The sequence below is a fragment of the Pelobates fuscus genome, chromosome 1 (genome assembly GCF_036172605.1).
Source record: "Pelobates fuscus isolate aPelFus1 chromosome 1, aPelFus1.pri, whole genome shotgun sequence".
Lineage (NCBI taxonomy): Eukaryota > Metazoa > Chordata > Amphibia > Anura > Pelobatidae > Pelobates > Pelobates fuscus.
This window is the reverse complement of record NC_086317.1, coordinates 474,034,512-474,061,649: the sequence shown is the minus strand read 5'-3', so window position 1 is coordinate 474,061,649 and position 27,138 is coordinate 474,034,512. Positions and strand designations below refer to the sequence as shown.

Below are 27,138 nucleotides of genomic sequence, written 5' to 3'. Positions count from 1 at the left end.
GAGCCTGGCGGGAGGGGGTCCCTGAGGGTGGGGGCACCCTCAGGGCACTATAGTGCCAGGAAAACGAGTATGTTTTCCTGGCACTATAGTGGTCCTTTAAGGCCACTCCACCAGACAGGTTAACAGAACAAACTGCTTATTTTCTATGGTGTGTATTTCACTTACCTACACAACGTGTATACAGCTGCCCATTGCTTCAACGGAAGTGAGCTGCAGCTGTACAGGTGAGGCTCCTGTGTATTCTTATAGGAAACCTCACTATAGGTTAATATGGCCTAGTTTCCAAAACAAATGTGTTATTATTGAGGCAGGTAGAAATATCCATGTTTTTTTCACATGCTGACTAGTATGCAAGTATTTTGGTATACTATTCCACAAATATCTTCCTTTATATGTTATTAAACATGTTAACTAGTAGCTCTCTTTATCTATCATTTTATGACCCCTTTCGTAATTTAGAAACAAGTTAATTCACAATAGTAATCAATAGATTCTAAGAACCTATACCTGGGCTCTTAGCTTGAATAAGTCTGCCTTTTAAATGATTTACTGCTTAGTATTTTTCATAAGTCATTATTTTCTTACAGTTGTATTGTTGAGAATGCACACAGTGCGATCATTTTTAAAAGATTACGTCCGGCCCCGCTCTAATAAAACAACCTCGACATTATTTCTTAAATCGTGAAAAAAAGCTTTTCTTCTTCTTAATGTTTTCGAGAACATCTTCCAAGGTAAATAAGCAAAAATATATTTGTTCATAATGAGTTTTATCGCCACCCTCAAACAAAACCGCAAATGTGTTTGCTTCTTGGCAGTCGACAAGGTTGGAGTAGCCACTAAATCCTTCATAAATGACCCAAGGCTTGGACCAGGAATCAGACTTGAGTGGAAACTTGTTCAAGAATATTCCAAGATCTATACGTTCATCTTTTATGGGGTGTGAAAACATTAGCCAATGATTGTTATTTTGCACAGTTTCCTCACCCCCAAGGAAACTTAAAACACTCCCATGACATCCGTCTTTTATCTCCTCCAGCTTTCTGCTTTCTTCTACAAACTTAAATTCTCCACCAATATTTAGGCTTCGCGCTTCCACTCGTTTAACACTTGTGGATCGTGCATTGCAATAAAGCATGTTTTTGCCATCGTCACATATTTCCGCCAGCTCACATTCGCCACTATTGTATTTGACACGCTGAGATATTTCCCATTTATGACCCTGGTCTGCACTGTAGAGATAAAATGAATGGGCTGCATCAAACCACCAACATATAAACCAAAATTTGGCAATGTAGACATAAGCAGGAATAATTAGTTTCCCATCTTGTGTTTGTATTCCATGACCTGGAGACAAGAAACAGGTGGTCATTTTCCTAATGCCATTGGTCACTTCTGTGATATCTTTGATGAAACTCCACGTTTTACCAAAATCGCTGCTGGTGACGTAGCACAACTTTGAAGAATTTCCCCAGACCCTCATGTGTTTTTCAGTGACTCCATCAGGTATACAGTTAAAAAACAAGAATAAAACTTTGGAGTTCTCGTCGTAGATTGAACAAGGATTCATGGTGCGATGGTTTTTCATGGTAGCTTCATGTAAGGGTTGGATTCCTTCCCACTGCAAAGAAGGACATTACCGTAGGTTATATTCCTGTTTAATGACCATATAAAAAAGAACAGTTTGTACTCTCTATTGTTACAAGTATTTAAATACGTAAAGAGTAACTCAAATATTCGTTGCTATCGAACTGACAGTGAATAATAATAAAGAATTGTGAAACCACATGACAAATAAACATAGGAACCTTCCACCTTATAGGACATACTAATATATCTCTGGATTGTAATAAAAGATAATAAGGTCACATTTCACATACAGAACACTAAAGCACTTTTGTTTTATATGCAATTTGAGATAAGCAGGTTTGTCTCAAAGTTGATCACCTCCAATTCCACCTACGTTTTGTCTACATGGTCACTCTTATCACCATTTTGTAGAAGTATAATTCCCTTCTTCCATTTTTCCCCAGACAGATTATAGTTCCACAAGATACTAAAAAGTACATTGTTAGTGCTGAATTGAAAATTATCTCAGTAAATCTTTCCAATACATAAAATTACCTTCACATTTCCAGTCTTGTAAATCCCTCTTCTCATGACCACATATTCAGCACTGACGTCCTCCTTGTTCTTCCGTCTCTCCGCAAAAGCCACAAATGTGTTCTCCTCTTTGATATAAATGAGTGACGGAATTCTGTACGCAGGACCATTGGGTTCATGACTGAACAGTGGAGTTCTCTCTGGAAGAGATGCTTTCATTGCTGGTTCTATGGACCTAAAACCACAAAACATAGAATATTAATCATTCAGCAGATACAAGTGAGACTTTGCTGTCTATCCACTATGGTCTTATTCTTTAACTGACTTTACATATTTAGATGAGGTTGGCTCATAACATGGCTGGTAATTTACGTAGATTGGGGACATGGGGAAGGAAGAAATTCTATCTGTATTGTGGACACTTGCGCCAGGAGGACTAGGTATCTGTCAGGATCGGGACAGGGATCCAACACGCAGAGTACAAACAGTAGCCAGATACGTATACCGGACCTTAGAATGGCCGGACTAACGTAAGTAGTACAGTATAGAATGGTCAAAGACAAGCCGAGGTCGAGGGTAACAGAAGACAGCTAAGCGAGAGACAAGCCGAGTCAAGGGTAACAGAGATAAGCAGAGTAAGGTAAACAAGCCGGGTCAAAACCAAAAGGGATAATAGAATACACAAGCACTGAGTGACTAGAACAAGCTAGAACCACGACAGGGCAATGAGCTAATGAAAGAAGCTCTGTTAAATACCCTGTTCAGAGCAGTAACCACGCCTCCGAGGTGTCCTGATTGGTCCTGCAGCAATTGACTGACAGGTCGTTCCGGGGGAGTGTCCTGATGACAACTTCCTGCCTAGATGCTGTAAAAGGCAGTCACTCCCTCGCGGCCGGCCTAGCATGACCGGATAGACCGCGGGGAAGGGAGCCATCAGACCGTCTGGATGGAGGAACAGCTAAGTCTCTACCTCTTTCGGAGGTAGAGACCACAGGTACCCTGACAGTACCCCCCCTCTCAGATACGCCCACCGGGCGGAATGAACCGGGACGAGATGGGAAGCGAGAGTGATACGCCCTGCGGAGACGGGGAGCATGAACATCCTCCTGAGGTACCCAACTCCTCTCCTCAGGACCATATCCCTTCCAATCAACCAGATATTGTACTCTCCCCCGGGAGATTCGAGAATCAATAATAGAGTTAACCTCATACTCCTCCTGACCCTCCACCTGAACGGAGCGAGGAGGGGCTATTGTGGAGGAAAATCTGTTACATATGAGTGGTTTCAGCAATGAAACGTGAAACGAGTTCGGGATGCGTAAGGTATTAGGAAGAGCTAAACGATACGCAACTGGATTGATACGGGTCAGCACCCTGTAGGGTCCAATATAACGAGGAGCGAACTTCATGGAGGGCACTTTTAAACGGATGTTCCTCGTGCTCAGCCATACCCTATCACCTGGAACAAAGACCGGAGCCGCCCTTCTACGTTTATCAGCGTGTTTCTTGACCAACATAGAGTTGTGCACAAGGATTTGTCGAGTTTGATCCCACAACTTCCTCAAATTGGCAACATGAACATCAACCGACGGCACCCCCTGGGAAGGAGAATCCGAAGGAAGAATAGACGGATGAAAACCATAATTCATGAAGAAGGGGCTTGCATGAGTAGAATCGCAAACGAGATTGTTGTGTGCAAACTCCGCCCAAGGAATCAAACCGACCCAATCATCCTGGTGTTCAGAAACAAAGCATCGTAAATATTGTTCAATTTTCTGGTTGGTACGTTCAGCAGCTCCGTTAGACTGAGGATGATAGGCAGAAGAAAAGTTTAATTTAATACCAAGTTGAGAGCAGAAGGACCTCCAAAAGCGGGAAACAAATTGGGAGCCTCTGTCCGATACAATTTGAGAGGGTATCCCATGTAGGCGAAAAATCTCCTTAGCGAATATCTCCAATTCGGGAGAAGACGGGAGTTTAGGCAGGGGAATGAAGTGTGCCATCTTAGTAAACCTGTCAACCACGGTGAGGATAACAGTCTGTCTTTTAGAGATAGGTAGATCGACAATAAAGTCCATGGCCAAACAGGACCATGGTTTTTCTGGAACCTCCAAGGGGTGCAGGAATCCACATGGAAGCGTATGGGGTTGTTTGGTTTTAGTACAAACTTCACATGCAGCGATGAACTCCTCAATATCCCTCCGTAAAGCAGGCCACCAGAAGTCCTTAGAGATCAACGCGTAAGTTTTGCGAATACCAGGATGTCCCGCCATCTTGCTATTATGTAAACACTGTAAAAGTTCCAGTTGAAGAGCAGGAGGAACGAAATGACGGCCCGCAGGAGTCTGTTTAGGTGCTAGATGTTGCAACTTAATGATCTCGGCCAGTAATGGAGAATGAATCCTGAGATTCGTATTAGCAATGATATTGCATTTCGGAACTATAGAAGAAAGAACTGGTTCAGGTAAAGTAGAAGGTTCATATTGGCGAGATAATGCATCGGCTTTAGAGTTTTTAGAACCAGGTCTGTAAGTCAGTACATAATTGAAGTGAGTCAGGAATAAGGACCAACGAGCTTGTCTAGAGGATAAGCGCTTAGCCTCCCCAATATAGGACACGTTTTTGTGGTCCGTCAAAATCGTAATAGGGTGTAGGGTCCCCTCCAACAAATGTCTCCACTCCTTTAAGGCTTTAATGACTGCTAACAGTTCCCTTTCCCCGATGTCATATCTGCTCTCAGGCCCAGAAAATTTCTTAGAGAAGAAACCACAAGGGTGTAACGGTTTATCCACCCCTAACCTTTGAGACAGAACAGCCCCAACTGCTGTCTCAGAGGCATCGACCTTGAGCAAGAAAGGCAGAGTCGTATCAGGATGGACTAGAATGGGAGCCGAGGCAAAAAGTTCCTTGAGAGTCTTAAAAGCACCAAGAGCTTCCTTAGACCAGAACTTAGTATCAGCCCCTTGTTTGGTCATATTGGTAATAGGCGCAATGATAGAGAAGTATCCTTTAATGAAGCGCCTATAGTAGTTGGAAAAACCAATAAACCTTTGGATAGCCTTGAGTCCTTTGGGCAAGGGCCAGTCTAAAATAGATTGGAGTTTTACAGGATCCATTTTAAAACCTTCCCCAGAAATCACGTATCCAAGAAAGTCTACCTGAGACTGATCAAAACTGCACTTCTCTAATTTGCAATATAGACCATGTTGCAGCAGCTTGTGTAATACCTTTCTGACCTGTCTATGGTGAGTCTCAATCTCCTTAGAGTGTATTAGTATGTCGTCCAGGTAAACAATAACACAATCATGCTGAAACTCCCTAAGTACCTCATTAATCAAATCTTGAAATACTGCAGGAGCATTGCATAGTCCAAATGGCATAACAGTGTATTCGTAATGGCCATACCGGGTATTGAATGCCGTCATCCACTCGTGACCTTGCTGGATTCTCACCAAATTGTAAGCCCCTCTGAGATCTAACTTGGTGAAGATTTTGGAGCCCTTAAGACGATCAAATAACTCGGTAATCAGTGGGATAGGATAGGCATTTCTGACAGTTATTTTATTCAAGCCTCGGTAATCGATACAAGGTCTCAGCGTGCCATCCTTCTTCTTAATGAAAAAGAACCCAGCCCCGGCCGGAGAAGAAGACCTCCTGATGAATCCCTTTTCTAAATTCTCCCGAATATACTCCTCTAGAACCGAGTTTTCCTGAACAGACAAAGGATATACATGGCCCCTCGGAGGCATAGTGCCGGGTAGAAGCTTAATCTTACAGTCAAATGACCTGTGTGGAGGCAAAGAATCGGCATTCTTCTTGTCAAACACTGCCCTTAAGTCTAGGTAAAGGTCTGGTATTTGTCTTTCTGTGGACTGAGTAGGATTCTCCGGTATGTTAATATTAGCTAATGGAGAAACCTTGCACAAACACCGATCCTGGCAGCCCTGGCCCCACGAGAGTATCTCTCCTAACTCCCAATCGATAATAGGGTTATGTTTTTTCAACCATGGGTACCCCAGAACTATGGGAACGGAAGGAGACGAAATGAGCATAAGAGATAAATTCTCCACGTGTAGGATACCAACATTTAAATCAATGGGTATGGTCTCACGAAAGATAACAGGGTCTAGTAGTGGTCTACCATCTATGGCCTCAACGGCCAAAGGTGTCTCCCTTAGCTGGGATGGGAAATTGTTCTTACTAGCAAAGGCTTGGTCGATAAAATTCTCAGCAGCACCGGAATCTATCAATGCCATAGCCCTTACTACTTCCTTCCCCCAAGTTAAGGAAACTGGTAGCAGAAGCCTGTGATCTTTATAATTAGGAGTAGAGGACAAAATAGAAACACCCAAGGCCTGTCCTCTAGAGAGACTTAGGTGCGAGCGTTTCCCGGGCGGTTAGGACAGTTCGAGAGTAAATGACCCTTGGCTCCACAATACATACACAAACCCTCTCTTCTCCTGTGCTGTCTTTCCTCCTCAGAGAGGCGGGTATACCCTATCTGCATAGGTTCAGTAAGCAAAGATATCGTGGAGTCAGGACTTGGAAAAGCGGGAGCTAACCTAAAAGAAGGTCTCTGGTTCCTCTCTCGAGTGTTCTGTCTCTCTCTTAGACGTTCATCTATACGAGAGATGAACGAAATTAAATCCTCTAAATTCTCAGGGAGTTCTCTGGTAGCAACCTCATCAAGGATTACATCAGATAGGCCATTCAAAAATACATCCATATACGCCTGCTCATTCCACTTGATTTCTGCCGCCAGAGACCTGAACTCTAGTGCATAATCCACCAGTGTTCGGTTCTCCTGTCTCAGGCGCAACAGTAATCTGGCTGCATTAACCTTTCTACCTGGAGGGTCAAATGTTCTTCTAAAAGCAGCTACAAATGCGTTATAGTTATAAACTAATGGGTTATCGTTCTCCCATAGTGGGTTGGCCCATCTCAGAGCTTTCTCAATGAGTAGGGTGATAATAAATCCTACTTTTGCCCTATCTGTAGGATAAGAGCGAGGTTGCAATTCAAAGTGGATACTAATTTGGTTTAAAAAACCACGACACTTCTCAGGAGCCCCACCATAGCGTACTGGGGGGGGTAATGCGAGAAGAAGCACCCACTGTGGCTACCTCTAGACCTGAACTGACAGGAGAAACAGGGGTATTACGTATCTCCTCTGGTGGGTTATTGGCACAAGCTAATAGAGCCTGTAGCGCAAGCGCCATCTGATCCATTCTGTGATCCATGGCTTCAAACCTAGGATCAGGAGCAGCCAGCTGACTGTTTGTACTTGCAGGATCCATTGGCCCTGTCGTAATGTCAGGGATCCAACACGCAGAGTACAAACAGTAGCCAGATACGTATACCGGACCTTAGAATGGCCGGACTAACGTAAGTAGTACAGTATAGAATGGTCAAAGACAAGCCGAGGTCGAGGGTAACAGAAGACAGGTAAGCGAGAGACAAGCCGAATCAAGGGTAACAGAGATAAGCAGAGTAAGGTAAACAAGCCGGGTCAAAACCAAAAGGGATAATAGAATACACAAGAACTGAGTGACTAGAACAAGCTAAAACCACGACAGGGCAATGAGCTAATGAAAGAAGCTCTGTTAAATACCCTGTTCAGAGCAGTAACCACGCCTCCGAGGCGTCCTGATTGGTCCTGCAGCAATTGACTGACAGGTCGTTCCGGGGGAGTGTCCTGATGACTACTTCCTGCCTAGATGCTGTAAAAGGCAGTCACTCCCTCGCGGCCGGCCTAGCATGACCGGATAGACCGCGGGGAAGGGAGCCATCAGACCGTCTGGATGGAGGAACAGCTAAGTCTCTACCTCTTTCGGAGGTAGAGACCACAGGTACCCTGACAGTATCCTACTAAAAAATAGCAATGAGGTTAGCACTAACAGTGCCAAAGAGACTGTAGTTTCCTTTGGTGTGGCAATACGGATCCTGCACTATTTAGTGCCTGAATGACTGGGCATTACTCTAGTACGTTAATGAAGTGGCTTATGGCACATATAATTATGGACCCCTTTGCCCACATTCAGTTATCCCATTCATTACAATTAACCTAAATCTTCCAGGCCCTTCCTCTGGCCATGACTGGAGTCCAGAGAGCCGCAAAGACTACAGCAGGACTTATCCACAACTTCTCTGGAACTGTGGTATGGCCACAGCTCTCCCGGTCAACTTTCCCCTTTGTTTTCCCCCACTTTCCGAACAGCTATAAGAGCGCTTTTTGGAGGGCTGTCGCCTTGGACTATGTGGATCAATCACTCCCGGCATTTGGCCGGTCAAAGCTCCATTTATCCCCGAACTCTTTTGGTCATAGACTCTGTTAGCATTCAGTCACAATTTTACCCCGGTGGTGATTTGTCAATCCCTGATGATTTTACTATTTTTGGGGGTGTTTTTTTGCTGTGTTCTCTGTATCCAGGAAATAATTAGCTTAGCAAGCAGCAACTCAATTATCTCCCAGACACAAAGGCACCAGGGCGGGATCATTGTACTGTTAAACAAGGGACCCCATGTTTGTGCCAATAAAATTAGATATACTCCCAACATGAAGTCTGGGAGATGAATGAGGGGGGAAGCTATACCAGCTATACACACTACTTTCACTAGAAGGAGCTATAACACTACGGGAAAAGGGAATCCCTGGCGGTGATACAGCGGTGATCCACCACAGCAATGTTTGCACAGTGTCATGGATCAATCACCAATTGGTAAGAATTTGAAGCTCCTGACAAATAACCAATAATTGAGTACTTGGGAGACAACAAACCACAATCACACTTGTTGTAGCTTCAAATATCATCTTTCCTTTATTGGGAGAGCATTGGGTATTTATGCAATCTTAGAATAGGGAAATAGCTGCAAACATAGTCTTATTTTATATGGCAACAATTAACTTCATATTCTCCCGCTGTAAGCAGTTCCTCTTGCTACACATTCAGACATAGATCACAGAAAGTTTATATCAATTTTATATTCTTTCCCAACTGCAGGGTTATAACGACAGGGGCATGACATTGAGATGAACTGGTCTCGGTGCCTATAGTGTCCCTTTAATGTTTAATATCCTGCGGTATTAACACCTTGACCACAATTAGAACGTTGCGGTTAACCGCAGACACCTCTCCATTCCATTCGTATGGGGGGGTCGTCGTTCGTATGCCGACCACGAGGCGGCGGCCATTTTGGACACGAGGAGAATCAGCGGTGTTCGGTGCAAAACCTATGGAACTAAAAACGGATACTTTATCTGCCGAACACCGCTGGAGGCTGCCGCCCACCTTCTATTTCGTTGAGGCGTACGAACACCGGTCCGTTCGGGAGTTTCTATCATTCGTATGGACTTTACCCAGCTAGCCGTCCCATGGAGTCATTCGTATACCGAAGGACTTGTGAGAGACTTTGACTCCATGGCGATTGAACTATGTACATCGGATCTGAGCGCTATTCGGTAGGAATATGCCCTCAGATCCAGGCTATCTGGGGATACGTTACACGAACCATATGCAATCGGTATTTCTGACTTTATGTATTTTATTGTATTTTTCTTATTATGATTTAAAATGGCGATGGTCTCTATCCTTGGAGATAATTAGGTTTCTTCCTAATTATCTCCGGGATAGAGAAGAAGGATTTATGGGTAAAATGGGAAGGGCCTGTATTGAAGCCACTGCGATTGGCTACTGTCCAATATGTTTTACAGTCTTCCACAAGGTCCCCTAGGGGAGTGTCCACCTTGTGGAGACCCGCATAAATACCGGGCAGGTAGCCCCCATTAAACACATTCCTGTTTGACCTTCAAGACGGAGCTTTGTCTCGTTTGTGGAGGGATTTACTATTGGGACAGCGTTTTCGTTTATTTCTAGCTGTGGAAGGATTTCGGATGGATTGCTGATCGGGAGTTGCCGCATTCGTATGCTCCGTTCGGGAGTTTTACGATCGGTTGGACTAAAACTGCATTTCTGGAGAAAGGGGATTATCTACTAAACGGCGGCTCCATTCCCCTGGCGGTGAGTGTCGTAACAATTGGTGGCAAGCGACGGGATGAATCCCACCGCCCTGAAGGCCAGCTACACACCCCAGATTGGAAATGCAGCATGAAGAATTAAGGCGTGCTACCCTTAAAGATATTTTGGAGCGCAGAGGACGATCAGCAAGTCATCTCAAGAAAAGGGAGATTATTTCTATATTGTTGGAGATGGATGCAGCACAGGGAATGGAGAGAGCTAATGTGCCTGGCCTGCTGGATTTAACACCAGAGGAGATATCGTTTAACCGGGCAGTCCAGATAAGGCTGGCACACTTTGGCCCCAACCCTGCAGCGGATATTGTGGTGCAAGTACAAGCCGCAGTGGCAGCACAACAGGCGCTCCAGAGGAGAGGAGCTGCAGCAGCAGAGGTACCTTATAATAATAATGGAAGGAAAAAGGTACCATTTGCTGCTTTTAGAAATTTTGTTGATACTGAAGGAGAGATAGACGGGTTCCTGGCTGACTTTGAAAGACAGTGTGCTTTACACCAGGTGCCCGCAGAAGAATGGGTTACTATCCTCTCTGGGAAACTATCCGGCCGGGCCAGTGAGGCTTTTCGGGCCATCCCAGAGGAGGAAATCACTAGTTACCGGGCAGTAAAAGATGCCCTTTTGGCCCGATACGCTGTTACCCCTGAGGCGTACTGGAGGCGATTCCGGGACACTAACAAGCAGGCTGGTGATTCCTATGTGGAGTGGGCATGCAGTGTACACCGCACGGCAGCCCACTGGATGGCAGGGTGCCAAGCGGTAACTGGGGAAGAGGTGCTGCAAGTATTTCTACTAGAACACTGCTTTGACCGGTTACCTGCAGGAGTCAGAGAGTGGGTCAGGGACCGCAAACCCGCTACCTTGCCTGAAGCTGCTCGTCTGGCCGATGAATACACGGATGCACGCAAGCTAGACCAGACAGCAGCCAAGGTCCCTACTCGAGTAGAATACAAACCGCCAGCACCTCCAACCACTAACGCATATCACCCCCCAGCGCAACGTACCCCCACTATGCCACCAGCAACCAGCCCGGTTCAACGCCCGTGATTACTCGCAGCAGATCCGGTGCTATGGATGCAAGCAACTGGGGCACAAGAGACCAGAGTGCCCATTGAACAATGCCAACCAAGCACAGTCCTGGAGAAGACCAGCCGGCGGAGCCCAGCAGCCACCTCAGCCTTCTGCTCACTGCTTTGAGCAGGAGGAGTTTTGGGGTATCCTACATGAGGCAGACCCAGTGCAAGCAGCTCAGCAGGACAACCGCCAACAGCACAGACAGACCGTTAAGCTAAATGGTAAAGTGGTCACTGGTCTGAGAGACACCGGAGCTACTATGACTCTGCTCCAAAAGAACCTTGTTTCCGAACACCAACATACTGGAAATACTGTGGCAGTGAGGGTAGCAGGAGGCGCCGGGTTCCGTCTGCCTGTTGCCCGGGTTCATTTGGACTGGGGAGTGGGCTCTGGACATGTGAATGTGGGGGTTATGAAGGATTTGCCTGCTGATGTTTTGCTGGGAAATGATTTGGCCCCTTTGGTTTCTGCATATGCTCCCATGGGACCTGCCGAGGCCAACCCAGTGACTACCCGTGCTCAGACCCGTGCTGCTGGAACCAGCCCACCTGCTGCTGAGACCCAGGTAAGAACCGATTCCCCGACTGATACCCCAGGGCAGACTTTGGTTAGCTGGGATTCCCCAGAGGAGTTTGGGAGGGAAACCCAGACAGATCCATCCCTCCAGAAATATAGGGACAGAGCAGATACTGGAGAGGAAGGAGTAGATGGGGAGCGGTATGAGTGGGTGGGGGACAGGTTATATAGGATCCCTAAGCCATCCCAGAAGAGTGTTGCCCCTCCGCCGAATCGACAGCTGGTGGTGCCCGCAAAGTACCGGCAGGAGATTCTGCAGATAGGGCATGATGTTCCGCTAGCCGGATGTGAAGAAAAAGGGACTTTATCCGACCTTTTCTTCTGGTTTCTTGTATTTTGTTTCATTTTTCCTGCCTACAATGGATTATTAGTTCGGCAGTTTGCAACTACCGAACCCAGACCTCCCTCCTGGCTTGTTATGATCAGAAGCACCGTCAATCTAATGTTCCCTGGGTGGCCGCTGTTCGTATAGCCGAACGCCACGTGGAAAAGAAAACGGCGGCCATCTTGTTCGCACAAGGCGAATCAGCGGGACTTGGCCGTCGAGTGTCTGGAACTAAAATCGGACACTCGACCGCACGAAGTACCGCTGAGAACTACCGAACGCCCGCTTCTCCCACTTACCGAACAGCCAGAAGAGCGGTATTCAGTAGTTATGTTCGTACAGACCAGGGGAACAATCGCTACTATGAGCCAGGAGGGTATATTCGGTATTTTGACCGTTTTTCGTCTTTTTCCCAATTGACCGACCGCACACGCTGAATTCGTGGAACTGTTTTGGGCAGGAGCCTCGTGTGTGGTCGGTAAAACAGGACTTCCACACTTTTTGAGAACCCCTGAACCGATCTTGGTGAAATTTGAATATGTTTACCACACAGATCGGGGCTATTAGGGGGATATGTATTTTGTGGGGATGCCTTGTGGGGAAAGGGGTGTTCCAACTTTTGGGGAAAATGTGTGCCCTTTGCCTGGAGATAATTGATTTACTCCTTAACTTATCTCAATATCTCCCAGGCAGAGGGAGGGTGTGTATTAAGAAAATACTGTACAGTGATTGGTAATATGTTTGTTTGTTTTGGGAGGTCCTCTTGCATAAGGATCCCCCATAAAAGCCAGCCTGTTTCAATAAAGCTTTAGTTCTGTTACACCCTTCATGAAGTCTTGGCTCATGTTTGGGGAAGGAATATTCTATCTACTGGGAAGGATTGTCTGGGAAGCTGTATTCATCTCTACCCCCTGCTGGAGCTATAATCACTTGTACTCAGCAGCTGGAAAAGGAACAAGAGACCGCAGCACCACCTCCCCTGCAGGTCTTAACACCGGACATCTAGGGTCCCGCCGCACAGCCTATAGGATTATGCAGAACTTTTTGGGGGCCAGGGTTTAATCAGGCTGTGCGGATATATTGTAGAAAGTGTGACACTTGTCAACGGGTAGGAAAGCGGGGGGACCACCCAAGAGCTAGGCTTATGTCGATGCCTATTATTGGGGAGCCCTTTGCCCACATAGCTGTTGATATTGTGGGTCCACTGGCCAGGGCTAGTCCATCCGGTAAGAAATACATTCTCACCGTGGTGGACTATGCCACTCGCTACCCAGAGGCAGTAGCGCTGTCTAACATAGAGGCAGAGACAGTTACTGATGCCCTGGTTAGGATTTTTACCAGGGTCGGGTTCCCTAAAGAGATTCTCTCTGACCAGGGAACCCAATTTACCGCTGTGCTCACCCAGCAGCTGTGGAGGGTATGCGGCATTAAACGGATACTTAGTTCCCCATACCATCCACAGACTAACGGTCTCTGCGAGCGATTTAATGGCACCCTCAAACAGATGCTGAGGACCTTTTCTGACACTTGCAGAGACTGGGAGCGATTCCTGCCTCATCTGTTGTTTTCCTACAGAGAGGTGCCCCAGGAATCTACTGGGTTCTCCCCCTTTGAGTTGCTTTATGGGAGAAGGGTCCGCGGACCCCTAGATCTCATTAGAGGCCACTGGGAGGGGGAGACAGAGCAGGAAGGGACCCCCATAGTACCGTATGTCCTGGAACTCCGGGACCGCATGGAGAAACTGTCTCTGATGGTAAGAGAGAACCTCCAGGTGGCCCAGGGGAGACAGAGGGAATGGTACGATCGGGGTGCCCGGCAGCGGGTCTTCCAGGTTGGGCAGAAGGTGCTAGTGCTCAAACCTGTGAAGGCGAACAAGATGCAGGCATCTTGGCAGGGCCCGTATAAGGTGTTAGCTCAGGTGTGTTATACTACTTACCTTATAGCCAGCTGTTCAGATGACAGGATCCAGCGATCCTTCCATGTGAACATGCTAAAGGAGTATCAGAAACGACCCGAGAATGTAGCTGCAGTATGTGCCCCGGCTGCAGACGATACAGAAAGTTTACCCTTACCCGACTTGTTAGCAAGAGATTCCCAGACTGACCTGACTAGCCTCGTACAGCTAGGGGACAGGTTAAGCCCCACAGAGAAGCGACAGGCAAGACAGCTTCTGTGGGAGAAGCAGGCGACGTTCTCCCAAGAGCCCGGCTACACTACCCTAGCTGTACATAAGGTAGAGACCCCTGGACAGAACCCTCTGCGACAGCCCCCTTACCGTATCCTTGAAGCAGTCCGAGAAGGAATGCGGAAGGAGATACAGGAGATGACCCAGCTTGGGGTCATCGAACACTCCGATAGCCCTTGGGCCTCCCCTGTAGTCCTGGTGCCTAAGAAAGATGGGACCACCCGGTTCTGTGTGGACTACAGGAGGCTCAACGAGCGGACCACCACTGACGCCTACCCGATGCCCCGGGTAGACGAATTACTAGATCGCATTGCCAGGGGACGCTATCTGACCACCATAGACCTGTGTAAGGGCTACTGGCAGATCCCCCTGGCCGAGGACGCTATCCCTAAATCGGCCTTCGTCACCCCATTTGGATTATACCAATTTAAGGTCATGTGATTTGGGATGAAGAATGCCCCAGCTACCTTCCAGCGTATGGTGGATAGGCTCCTCGATGGATTCCAGGAATTTGCTTGTGCATACCTGGATGATATTGCAATCTACAGTGGGTCCTGGGAGGAACACCTGGTGCATGTAGGGGTAGTACTGGACAAAATTCGGGCCGCTGGCCTGACATTTAAGCCAGAGAAGTTTCATCTAGGCATGGCTGAAGTGCAATACCTGGGTCACAGAGTGGGGTGAGACCAGAGCCATCTAAGATAGAGGCAGTAGCTAACTGGCCCACACCTATCACTAAGACCCAAGTATTAGCCTTCCTAGGGACAGCAGGGTATTACAGACGCTTTGTCCCCGACTACAGCTCTATCGCTAAGCCCCTGACGGACCTGACGAAGAAAAACCTCCCTAAACAGGTCCTGTGGTCTCCAGCTTGTGAAGCTGCATTTCAAGCACTTAAGCAGGCTCTCGTGACTGCCCCTGTCCTGGCTGCCCCAGTTCCTAACAAACGTTTTCTCGTCCATACAGATGCTTCCATGTATGGACTGGGGGCTGTGCTGAGCCAGGTCGGGGAAGATGGAGGAGAGCTACCTGTCGCATATCTCAGTAGAAAGCTGTTACCCCGAGAAGTGAGTTATGTGGCAGTGGAGAAAGAATGCTTCGCCCTGGTCTGGGCATTGAAAAAGTTAAGCCCTTATTTGTATGGACAGGAATTTTCCCTTGTGACGGACCTTGTCTGGCTTAACCGGGTCTCAGGAGACAATGGTAGACTGCTGCGGTGGAGTTTAGCCCTACAACCGTATAACTTCACCATCAGCTACCGACCCGGTAAGCAGAATGGGAATGCAGATGGGTTGTCGCGGCAAACCGATGTTCTTGCTACCTCCTAGTCCGGTCATCCCCAAGTTGACCGCTAAAGGGCCAAGCCGGGTCTGCCGGAGTGTCCCACAAGGGGGGAGCCGTGTGACGAACCCATCTGTATAGACTAATATTGCTGGTCCGTCTGTTTGCCTTGATTTCATGGATTTCCTGTCCGTATGCCCTTGTTCGTCTGTTTTCCCTAGTACCGATTGAAACTACCGAACAAACGGCCACCCAGGAGAGGAGTGTGCTGCTTGTTAACACCTTGACCACAATTAGAACGTTGCGGTTAACCGCAGACACCTCTCCATTCCATTCGTACGGGTGGTCGTCGTTCGTATGCCGACCACGAGGCGGCGGACATTTTGGACACGAGGAGAATCAGCGGTGTTCGGTGCAAAACCTATGGAACTAAAAACGGATACTTTATCTGCCGAACACCGCTGGAGGCTGCCGCCTACCTTCTATTTAGTTGAGGCGTACGAACACCGGTCAGTTCGGGAGTTTCTATCATTCGTATGGACTTTACCCAGGTAGCCGTCCCATGGAGTCATTCGTATACCGAAGGACTTGTGAGAGACTTTGACTCCATGGCGATTGAACTATGTACATCGGATCTGAGCGCTATTCGGTAGGAATATGCCCTCAGATCCAGGCTATCTGGGGATACGTTACACGAACCATATGCAATCGGTATTTCTGACTTTATGTATTTTATTGTATTTTTCTTATTATGTTTTAAAATGGCGATGGTCTCTATCCTTGGAGATAATTAGGTTTCTTCCTAATTATCCCCGGGATAGAGAAGAAGGATTTATGGGTAAAATGGGAAGGGCCTGTATTGAAGCCACTGCGGTTGGCTACTGTCCAATATGTTTTACAGTCTTCCACAAGGTCCCCTAGGGGAGTGTCCACCTTGTGGAGACCCGCATAAATACCGGGCAGGTAGCCCCCATTAAACACATTCCTGTTTGACCTTCAAGACGGAGCTTTGTCTCGTTTGTGGAGGGATTTACTATTGGGACAGCGTTTTCGTTTATTTCTAGCTGTGGAAGGATTTCGGATGGATTGCTGATCGGGAGTTGCCGCATTCATATGCTCCGTTCGGGAGTTTTACGATCGGTTGGACTAAAACTGCATTTCTGGAGAAAGGGGATTATCTACTAAACGGCGGCTCCGTTCCCCTGGCGGTGAGTGTCGTAACAGTGAGCATTCCTGTGATTCTCTCATATAAACTCTAGAGAGATTCTGTCATTACCCTTTTAATGTTACTGGGCGTCTGCTGCCTTTTATGGGCCTCTGCCAAAGAAGGATACTTTATGGAATAAAGCAGAAACAGAGACTGGCAATATTCCATCGGAACACAGATGGAATCATTAGCAACATCACAGTATATTGGTGCTGTTATGGGGGCTGACAGAGCAGAATTTATTAGGTTGTTTATTAGGTTGCAATCTTTCTCAAGGTGCCCTATTTTATATATAGCGGGTGTGCTTAGTTATGAGCTGCTGAGTTAAGGTTGGATCCTATGAGAATTATCTCTGGGTTATTCACTAAGGTGAGAATTCAAAGTGAATTTTATATTCAAGGTCAAAATAGCTGAACAAAAAATTCTGTGAGTCAGATATGCCTTCAATAGGACTACTCTGGCCTTAAAAGGGACACTATAGGCCAGGGCTTGACAACTTTGTTTGGCATCTAGGAGCCAGCTTAAAGGAACACTATAGTCACCTAAATGACTTTAGCTAAATAAAGCAGTTTTAGTGTATAGATCATTCCCCTGCAATTCCACTGCTGAATTCACTGTCATTTAGGAGTTAAATCACTTTGTTTCTGTTTATGCAGCCCTAGCCACACCTCCCCTGGCTATGATTGACAGAGCCTGCATGAAAAAAAAAACCTGGTTTCACTTTCAAACAGATGTAATTTACCTTAAATAATTGTATCTCAATCTCTCAATTGAACTTTAATCGCATACAGGAGGCTCTTGCAGGGTCTAGCAAGCTATTAACATAGCAGGTGATAAGAAAATCTTAATTAAACAGAACTTGCAATAAAGAAAGCCTAAATAGGGCTCTCTTTACAGGAAGTGTTTATGGAAGGCTGTGCAAGTCACATGCAGGGAGGTGTGACTAGGGTTCATAAACAAAGGGATTTAACTCCTAAATGGCAGAGAATTGAGCAGTGAGGCTGCAGGGGCATGTCCTATACACCAAAACTGCTTCATTAAGCTAAAGTTGTTCAGGTGACTATAGTTAGGAGCCAGTCATTTTCAATTCTTAAAGGGACACTATAGTCACCAGAACCACTATAGCTTGATGTAGTTGTTCTAGTGTCTATAGCCTGTCAATGCAGGCATTTTAGTGCAAACACTGCCTTTTCTGTGGAGTTTGCATTTCTGCTTAGTAACACCTCTAGTGACAGTCACTCAGACGGCCTCTAGAGAGTCCTGGGTCACTGCTGCACCCAGGTTCAGTGTCTCCAAGCTCTGCATGGAGGCACTGAATGTTCCTTCTCTCCAGCTCTCCTGGATGCAGAGCCTCTCTCCTGTTGTCCTGGGTGCAGAGCCTCTCTCATGTTGTCCTGGGTGCAGAGCCTCTCTCATGTTGTCCTGGGTGCAGAGCCTCTCTCATGTTGTCCTGGGTGCAGAGCCTCTCTCATGTTGTCCTGGGTGCAGAGCCTCTCTCCAGCTCTCCTGGGTGCAGAGCCTCTCTCCAGCTCTCCTGGGTGCAGAGCCTCTCTCCAGCTCTCCTGGGTGCAGAGCCTCTCTCCAGCTCTCCTGGGTGCAGAGCCTCTCTCCAGCTCTCCTGGGTGCAGAGCCTTTCTCCTGTTTTCCTGGGTGCAGAGCCTCTCTCCAGCTCTCCTGGGTGCAGAGCCTCTCTCCAGCTCTCCTGGGTGCAGAGCCTCTCTCCAGCTCTCCTGGGTGCAGAGCCTCTCTCCAGCTCTCCTGGGTGCAGAGCCTCTCTCCAGCTCTCCTGGGTGCAGAGCCTTTCTCCTGTTTTCCTGGGTGCAGAGCCTCTCTCATGTTGTCCTGGGTGCAGAGCCTCTCACTGGCTTTCCTGGGTGCAGAGCCTCTCACTGGCTTTCCTGCATTAACTGTCCTGACGTTTCTGTTCTGTCATTTTCTAGAGGGGTTGTCAGATCCACCGCTCCAGCTATTCTATGTATTTCTCCTGGCATCACCAAGAAACACAAAGAAAATATGCTATTAAATGTCAGGCCAGTGCTTGGGTGCCAGGGTACAGTGTATATACATACCTCCATGCCAGCACTTCAGCATTATTCTGCATGATAACCCTGGGTTCCTTGGACGTAGTGCCACCTGTCAGCTCAGCTAATGAATGCCAGGCTGACATGCACCATTTATGGCTGCCAGTTGCCACCAGTGATGTAAATGGAGAGCCAGGCTGAATCTCACAGCACAGTTCCTGCAGGTTAACAAGACTGACACATGTACATTGCATTATACTGAGATGGTCAGTATGATGGAGGATCCCTGAGCAACGCAGATTAAAAATACAATAACGAAAATAGTGAAAATTTCAAAGCTACGATTTCAGAGACAGCATTCTGGCAACACCATCATTGCAATAAACTGCCGTGGTGATGGTGTTTGGAGTGTCCCTGAAAATTAACTCTGGCTTTTTGGTAAATCAAGTTAAATAATAAAATGGAACCGTCAAAGAGTGGCCAATCACATTGACTATCAGTACATCTACTTATTAAAGAATGGGAATGGACTTCAGATAAGGCTACTTTATAAATCAGCTAGCAACAATGATACAACCATGCTATAACCTAGAAATATTATGTATTTCAGCAAAAAAAATTGATCTTTGTAACTACAGGGCAATAGTACAGTGAGATCACGCACAGAATTCAGAATAGTCCAGATATTCAATCCCGGACTCTCAGATATGATCTGAGACTAGAGGATGCTCAGCCAGGATAATGACAGGAATTCTGCCCTGAGGTTGTACGGACAATAAATCCAACCTTTTCTCAGTTAGTGGCGGCCATGGCTGGTTTTCCTGGCTGGTTGAGATTTATGGGATTTCAGGTCTAACAACAGGTGCACCAGAAGAGAGAGCAGAAATCTGTGACCAATAAAGGAATTAATCTTTAAACAGTTCTAGGACTTGCATTTCTCTACCAACATGCTGAGCCATCCAGACTGATAGGAGTTGTAGTCCAGCAGTGGAAAGTGAATTTGAACCCAGTCCTGTCAGTAGGATATATAAATATTAATATTTTGGTAATGACATAACTGTATTCTGTAGCCATGATTCATCACATTGTCTGAAACACCTCCCTGCTGACCACAGCACAGACCCAGTCTTCCAGCCAGCCCATAGGGATAACAGACATGAGAAAGGTACTTTCTTTTCACATATTTTTTATTAAAAGGTTTTATATTTTTACATCTATATATGCTGTACTTTTATACTGAATACATATAAGACAAATTGTGTATGGAGATGCATTCATCAAATGTACAAAAAGAGAGAAAGGCACTTTCTGAGAGTGAACACAAACATTTAGAGAAAGTTACAAACATGACATGTTACAAACCTGGAATAGTGTGTGAGATCTCCCAGGGAATTTAAGGCAGTTTAACAGTTTATTCCAGATGGTTCCTATTGGTTCCCTGGCTGCTGATGTGTTCTGGCTGCTGATGTGAGATGGTTCTCCTGGTCCCACACTGAGTTCTCGTACTTTTGATGTGAGATAGAAAGTTGGTTCTCCTGGCCCGACACGGAGTTCTCTGGCTGCTGATGTGAGATGGTTCTCCTGGCCCCACACTGAGTTCTCTGGCTGCTGATGTGAGATGGTTCTCCTGGACCCACACTGAGTTCTCGTACTTTTGATGTGAGATAGAAAGTTGGTTCTCCTGGCCCGACACGGAGTTCTCTGGCTGCTGATGTGAGATGGTTCTCCTGGCCCCACACTGAGTTCTCTGGCTGCTGATGTGAGATGGTTCTCCTGGCCCCACACTGAGTTCTCTGCCTGCTGAAGCTGGGGTGGGGTGGGGATTGTTTTGCACTCCCTGTGTGATCCTCCCTGAAGATTTCTGGTTTCTGATTGGATACAAAATCCTTTTTCTTGCTAGCCTTGCACTGCTATACAACGTATCAACAAACCCTGAGATTAACCAGAATATTTACAAATTGAAATTCCGAATTTTCCTGTTTAGTATTTCATCGCAGCAGTATGAGATTTCAAAGAGGAAAGTCCCTTCAATATATTTTTTCAGAATAACAGAATACTGGGTATTTGGAAAGACACCACCTTCTTGTCCTCTTGATTAACCCTATCACACCTCCTGCCATGTCTGGTCATAGCATGTATATAATAAATCCATATATAGCAGGACAATGATAATGTGTCATAGCAGCCTCCTTCTGGTTCTTTATTGCTGGGATAATAATGTTTATTTTGTATTGAAACCTGGAACACTGACATGGGAATGGCTAGTTTATTATCAGTGCTCTGTTCTATTAGGAGAAGAACCATTACTAGATACTGTACTTCGGAAACTCTCAAAATGATGTCTCATCCAATTGTCAACATGACAGCAACATATATATCCCAGCAATAAAGAACCAGAAGGAGGCTACTATTGTAGTGTTATAGAGCAAGCATGTCAAACTCAGTGGCGTCTCCAGCATTCATATTTAGGGGGGGCACATGGGGGGCCAGGGATAGAAGTAGGGGGGCAATTACAAAACGTGTGTGTGTGTATATATATATATATATATATATACACACACACACACACACACCATTTAAAAGTTAACAAAATTCAGATTTCCAGCACCTTGTTAAATATGCTAAAGTCTGCTTTAGATATACAATTGTAACAATATCTCATGATGCCAGAATTGTTACAAAACTACCGTATATACTCGAGTATAAGACGAGTTTTTCAGCACATTTTTTGCTTATACTCGAGTTAATGTCTGTATTATGGCAACTTACATTGCCATAATACAGACCAGGACCGCCGGGCTCATTACAAGCCCGGCGGTCCTGTTGGGGGCTGGCAGCGAGCTGTAACTTACCTTTCCTGCAGCTTCTCTCAGCTCCCCTGTCAGCTCCACTGCAAGTCTCGCGAGAGCCGCGGGGTCAGAGTGTTGCCACGGGTTACCGTGGCAATGCTCCGTGGGGCACTCACACCGCGAGACTTGCTGACAGGGGAGCTGACCGGACCGGAGGTGAGAGAAGGGAGCTGACAGGAGCTGCAGGAAAGGTAAGTAACAGCTCTCTGCCAGCCTCCTCCTACACAGCCCATCCACTGGACCACCAGGGAATGAGAGCCCCCCTCCCTGGCCATGTATCAAGCAGGGAGGGGGGACAAAAAAAATATAAATAAAAAATTAAATAATAATAAAATAAAAATAATATATTAATAATATTAAAAAATAATAATAATCTAAAAATATAATATATATATATATATATATATATATATATATAAATAATCTTAAAATAATAATAATTTTTTTTTTAAAAATAATAAAAATGCCCACCCCCCATAAAGGCTCTGCATCACACACACAAACACACTCTGCATCACACACTACACACACTGCATTCATACACACACACTGCATTATATACACACACTGCATTCATACACACACACTGCATTCATACACACACTGCATTCATACACACACACTGCATTATATACACACACTGCATTATATACACACACTGCATTATATACACACACTGCATTCATACACACACACTGCATTCATACACACACACTGCATTCATACACACACTGCATTCATACACAGACACACTGCACTCACACACACACACTGCATTCATACAAACACACTGCATTATATATACACACACACACACTGCATTCATTATATACACACACTGTAAATAAATATTCAATTATTATAATTTTTGGGGGATATAATTTTATTTAGGAATTTACCGGTAGCTGCTGCATTTCCCACCCTAGTCTTATACTCGAGTCAATAACTTTTCCCATTTTTTGGGGGTAAAATTAGGGGTCTCGACTTATATTCGGGTCGACTTATACTCGAGTATATACGGTAGTTGTTGTTTTTTTAAATATTTATTTTTAAAATAATTTACAACATGCAATTTGAAGGAAATTTAAATTAACACTTCTATATAAATATTTCACATACATAGAAAATGGTCACTTAGTGTATTCTCTACACTACAGTTTAAGCATTTTAAAGTGACACAAAGTTGTATTTTGAAATGCTAACTCAAATGAATTTTTCCTGTAAGAAGAGCAGATTTAGCTCTACTTCCATGAACAACTAAAAATGGATGGCACTAAAGTTTGTGCGCTGACCTATAGTTGGTGAATACTATACCAACACAAACTAAAATGACTTGTTTCGAACTCACGCTCGCAATATGGAATCCTGGGTACATACAAATAATTTACTCAAAAGCTGCAATTAAAGTTCACGTTACTTACAGTAGTAGTGCCACTGTCTGGAGTGTCCGCTCCGTTCACTCAGTCCCTCTGCACATTGCACTCTCAGGTAGGTAAGGTTTCACACCTTACGTGGGGCCGCACTGCAAACTGTCTGCAATCTCTGGTAAGTAAGGTGACACTGTCACAACCCTGTCTGCAATCTCAGGAGTAAGTGCCACTGTCATACCACTCACTGTTTGACACAAAGGTTACTTACCCCTGATTGCACTCACACCACTCACTGTAATCACTGCAATTAATTCACTTTTCTCAGAACCTAGATGTGGCAGAGGCCGCGGGCCACAATACCTGCTCCTCTCTGCTTGCTCTGTTCTGCCTCCTTTGCTCTTGCTCCTCTCTGCTTGCTCTGCTCTGCCTCCTCTCTGCATGCTGTGCTTCTATTTGCATGCTCTGCTTTGGCTCCTCTCTGCTTGCTCTGCTCCGCTACTCTCGACTTTCTCTGCTTCTCTCTGCTTGCTCTGTGGTGCTGCTCTCTACTCTGCCTCCTCTCTGCTTGCTCTGCTGTGCATCCTCTCTGCATCCTGTGTTTCTATTTGCATGGTCTGCTTGATCTGCTCCGCTACTCTCGGCTTGCTCTGCTCCTCTTTACTAGCTCTGCTCCTCTCTGCTTGCTCTGCTCCGCTACTCTCGACTTGCTCTGCATTTCTCTATTTGCTCTGCTTCTCTGTGCTCCTCTCTGCTTGCTCTGCTCTTGTCCTCTCTGCTTGCTCTGCTCCGCTCCTCTCGACTTGCTCTGCTCCTCTCTGCTTGCTCTGCTCCGCTCCTCTCGACTTGCTCTGCTTTTCTCTACTTGCTCTGCTTCTCTGTGCTCCTCTCTGCTTGCTCTGCTCTTGTCCTCTATGCTTGCTCTGCTCCTCTCTACTTGCTCTGCGCTGCCTCTTCTCTGCTTGTTCTGCTCCTGTCTGTTTGCTCTGCTCCTGCACACATATTGCCTAATACATACACACCCATACACGCACACTGCCTAATACATCCATCCATCCATTTATACACACATATTGCCTGATACATATACACACACACTGCCTAATACATCCATCCATACATTTATACACACATATTGCCTAATACATAGACCCATAAACGCACACTGCCTAATACATGCTCACTGAATACTTACATCCATACACACTGCCTAAAACATGCATCTGCACACACATATTGCACAATACATATATTGCCTAATACATACACCCATACACGCACACTGCCTAATACATACATCCATACATTTATACACACATATTGCCTAATACATAGACCCATAAACGCACACTGCCTAACACATACTCACTGATTAATACTTACATCCATACACACATACTGCCTAATACATCTATTTGCACACACATATTGCACAATACATATATTGCCTAATACATACACCCATACACGCACACTGCCCAATACATACATCCATACACACATACTGCCTAATACCAGACATCCCAAGTCACTCTCACATGTTGAATGCGGCTCCCTGACACCCGCAGATCATACACAATATCCCGGAAATCACACTCACAATCAAATCTATAAAGTATGACTTATGTGCATGTCAATATGTGTGTGTGTGTTTCAGTGTGTGGATCTGTGTTTTAGTGTGTGTATCTGAGTGTATGCATCAATGTGTGTGTATCTGAATGTATGTGCTAGTGTGCGTTTCAATGTGTGTCAGAGTGTATGTGCCAGTACGTGTATCTGTGCTGGTGGGAGGGGGGGGGGTGATTAGCGCAAGCATGTCAGGGGGAGGCGGACTGAGCGCACATGTGCACGGGGGTGGCGTAGTAACTTGTGAAGAAGCCACCTCTCTGAAATGCATTTTTGCATGTTGGGTAGTTTGTAATACATACATTTTACATGAAATATATACTTTGTAGCTGTGATAATAATATTTTCATTCATTTGGTGGGATTTTATTTATAATATTGTGGGATTTAATTTATAGTAATGGGTTTACGTTAATTAATGTTACAGTGAACCTGTCTGACAGGTTCACTGTAAGAAACATTTTTTTCATTATAATCTATAAAATGTATTATGGATATAATTGGTCGTATGGTCACTCAGACAGTCTTCAGTAAGCACACAATGTCACTTACACACTCTAACACACACTCTGCTGAAGTATACACTAACACACACTTATTAAGTATATACACAATGTCACTGACACACTCACTAACACTCACTATTATTAAGTATACACACAATGTCAAACACTCTAGCTAACACACACTGTTAAGTATACACACAATGTCATACACTCACTAACACACACTGTTAAGTATACACACAATGTCATACACTCTCACTAACACACACTGTTAAGTATACACACAATGTCATACACTCTCACTAACACACACTGTTAAGTATACACACAATGTCATACACTCACTAACACACACTGTTAAGTATACACACAATGTCATACACTCTCACTAACACACACTCTTACTGAACTATACACACACACAATGTCACTCACACCAGTTTAGTCAAACTAAAAAAAAAAATCACACACACACAAAATCTGCCCTCTTGGGCTCCATGTGGGCCATACCTGTGCTTGTGCTGTGGAGGAGGATCCATTCTGTACTACTGCTCGGGCTCCCTCCAGGTTACTGAGAGCCCAGCCCCTGAGCAGATGGATCCTGCAGGCAGAAATCCCCCTACCTGTAAACACGACCAGACATTGGAGGGAGGAGGGAGGAGGGAGCAGGGAGCAGGGAGCAGGAAGGAGGGAGGAGGGAGCAGGGAGCAGGAAGGAGGGAGGAGGGAGGAGGGAGCAGGAAGCAGGAAGCAGGCAGCAGGCTGTGCTCTCTGTGCACTGCTCTCCTGCTCCCCCAGCAGAAACAAAGGGGAGACTTCCTGCAACCTGGAGTATGGTTCCTCCTCCACAGCACTAGAAGTCTCCCCTTCAGCCTGTTTCCTGCTCCCTCCTCCCTCCAGTGTCATGTTTATAGGTAGGGGGATTCCCCTGCCTGCAGGATCCATCTGCTCAGGGGCTGGGCTCTCAGTAACATGGAGGGAGCCCAGCGAGCAGTAACTTCACTTTCAATTGGGGGGGGCACAGCCTGATCTAGGGGGGGCCATGTTAAGTGTATACTTAACAGTGTGTGCCCCCTCTGCCCCCCCCCCCCTAGTGATGCCACTGGGGCACAGTATACGCTGTGAGCCGGACACACACGCTGGCAGGCAGGCAACTGCAATTAGATTACACAGAAAAAAAAAAGCAGACTGATGTTCTAGCCCTAAAAAGGGCTTTTTGGGGTGCTGTCCTTACAGCAGAGATCAGATGAGTCCTTCAGGACTGTAGTGGACACTGAATACACTAGCCTAGCTATCGATTTCCCTATTAAATCAGCAGCAGCTACACTGTCCCTCCTCTCACTAAGAATGCAGCTTCCGGGGACGGGGCCTAGCTGTCATGGAGGAAAGACGCGCTTCCTGTGAGCTCCCTCAATATCTCACTTTATCAACAAGCTATCAACAAGCGAATTTCACCCCAGAAGGGGATGACCCAGCAATGTTGCTCCTACCTGACCGACCCGACATGCTTAATAGCGTTCAGCAACTCGACAGAGTCTTACCTCCGCGTGGCAAGTGTGGCCTAGTGCTCACCGGTCGGGAGAAGCGGCCGATCTCCCGATCCTGGGATGCCCAGGAGCAGCTACTTCCCGGCAGGAGCTCTGTTACCCCCGCCTCTCGGACCGGTGGGGGTTATCCCGGTACACCCCTGAGAGGCTGTCTGGAGCTAATGGACGCACACAGCACAGCCGCCCGGGCTAACATACTCATCTGCGACTCTCCCAATATGGCGGCAGCCGCGTGTCCTCCTGGTATCAGCAAAGCATGGCAGGATATTGAGTCTAAGCTGGACAGACTCTTTAATCAATTTTGGAAGCAAATAACAAGCAGGAAGCCCCAACAAGCTCCACCACAGCCCCAACAAGCTCCACCACAGTTAAGAGAAGCAGTCCCCATTAAAATCCACCAACGCAAAAGGTGTCGAAGACGGGACCGGAGGCACAAACAGAAATGCA

The 27,138-nt window shown here is 46.1% G+C and overlaps 1 protein-coding gene across 1 annotated transcript; it reads right to left on the bottom strand.

The window, feature by feature from the left end:
• Nucleotides 1–41: 41 nt before the first annotated feature.
• LOC134599877 (sialidase-3-like) lies at nucleotides 42–20,644 on the bottom strand. The gene is made up of 3 exons (XM_063444984.1): nucleotides 20,161–20,644; nucleotides 2,122–2,335; nucleotides 42–1,618 (listed from the first exon to the last, which is right to left on the bottom strand). The coding sequence occupies exons 2-3, from the start codon at nucleotides 2,317–2,319 to the stop codon at nucleotides 668–670; spliced, it is 1,149 nt and encodes a 382-aa protein (XP_063301054.1). The 5' UTR covers nucleotides 2,320–2,335; nucleotides 20,161–20,644; the 3' UTR covers nucleotides 42–667.
• Nucleotides 20,645–27,138: the final 6,494 nt, after the last annotated feature.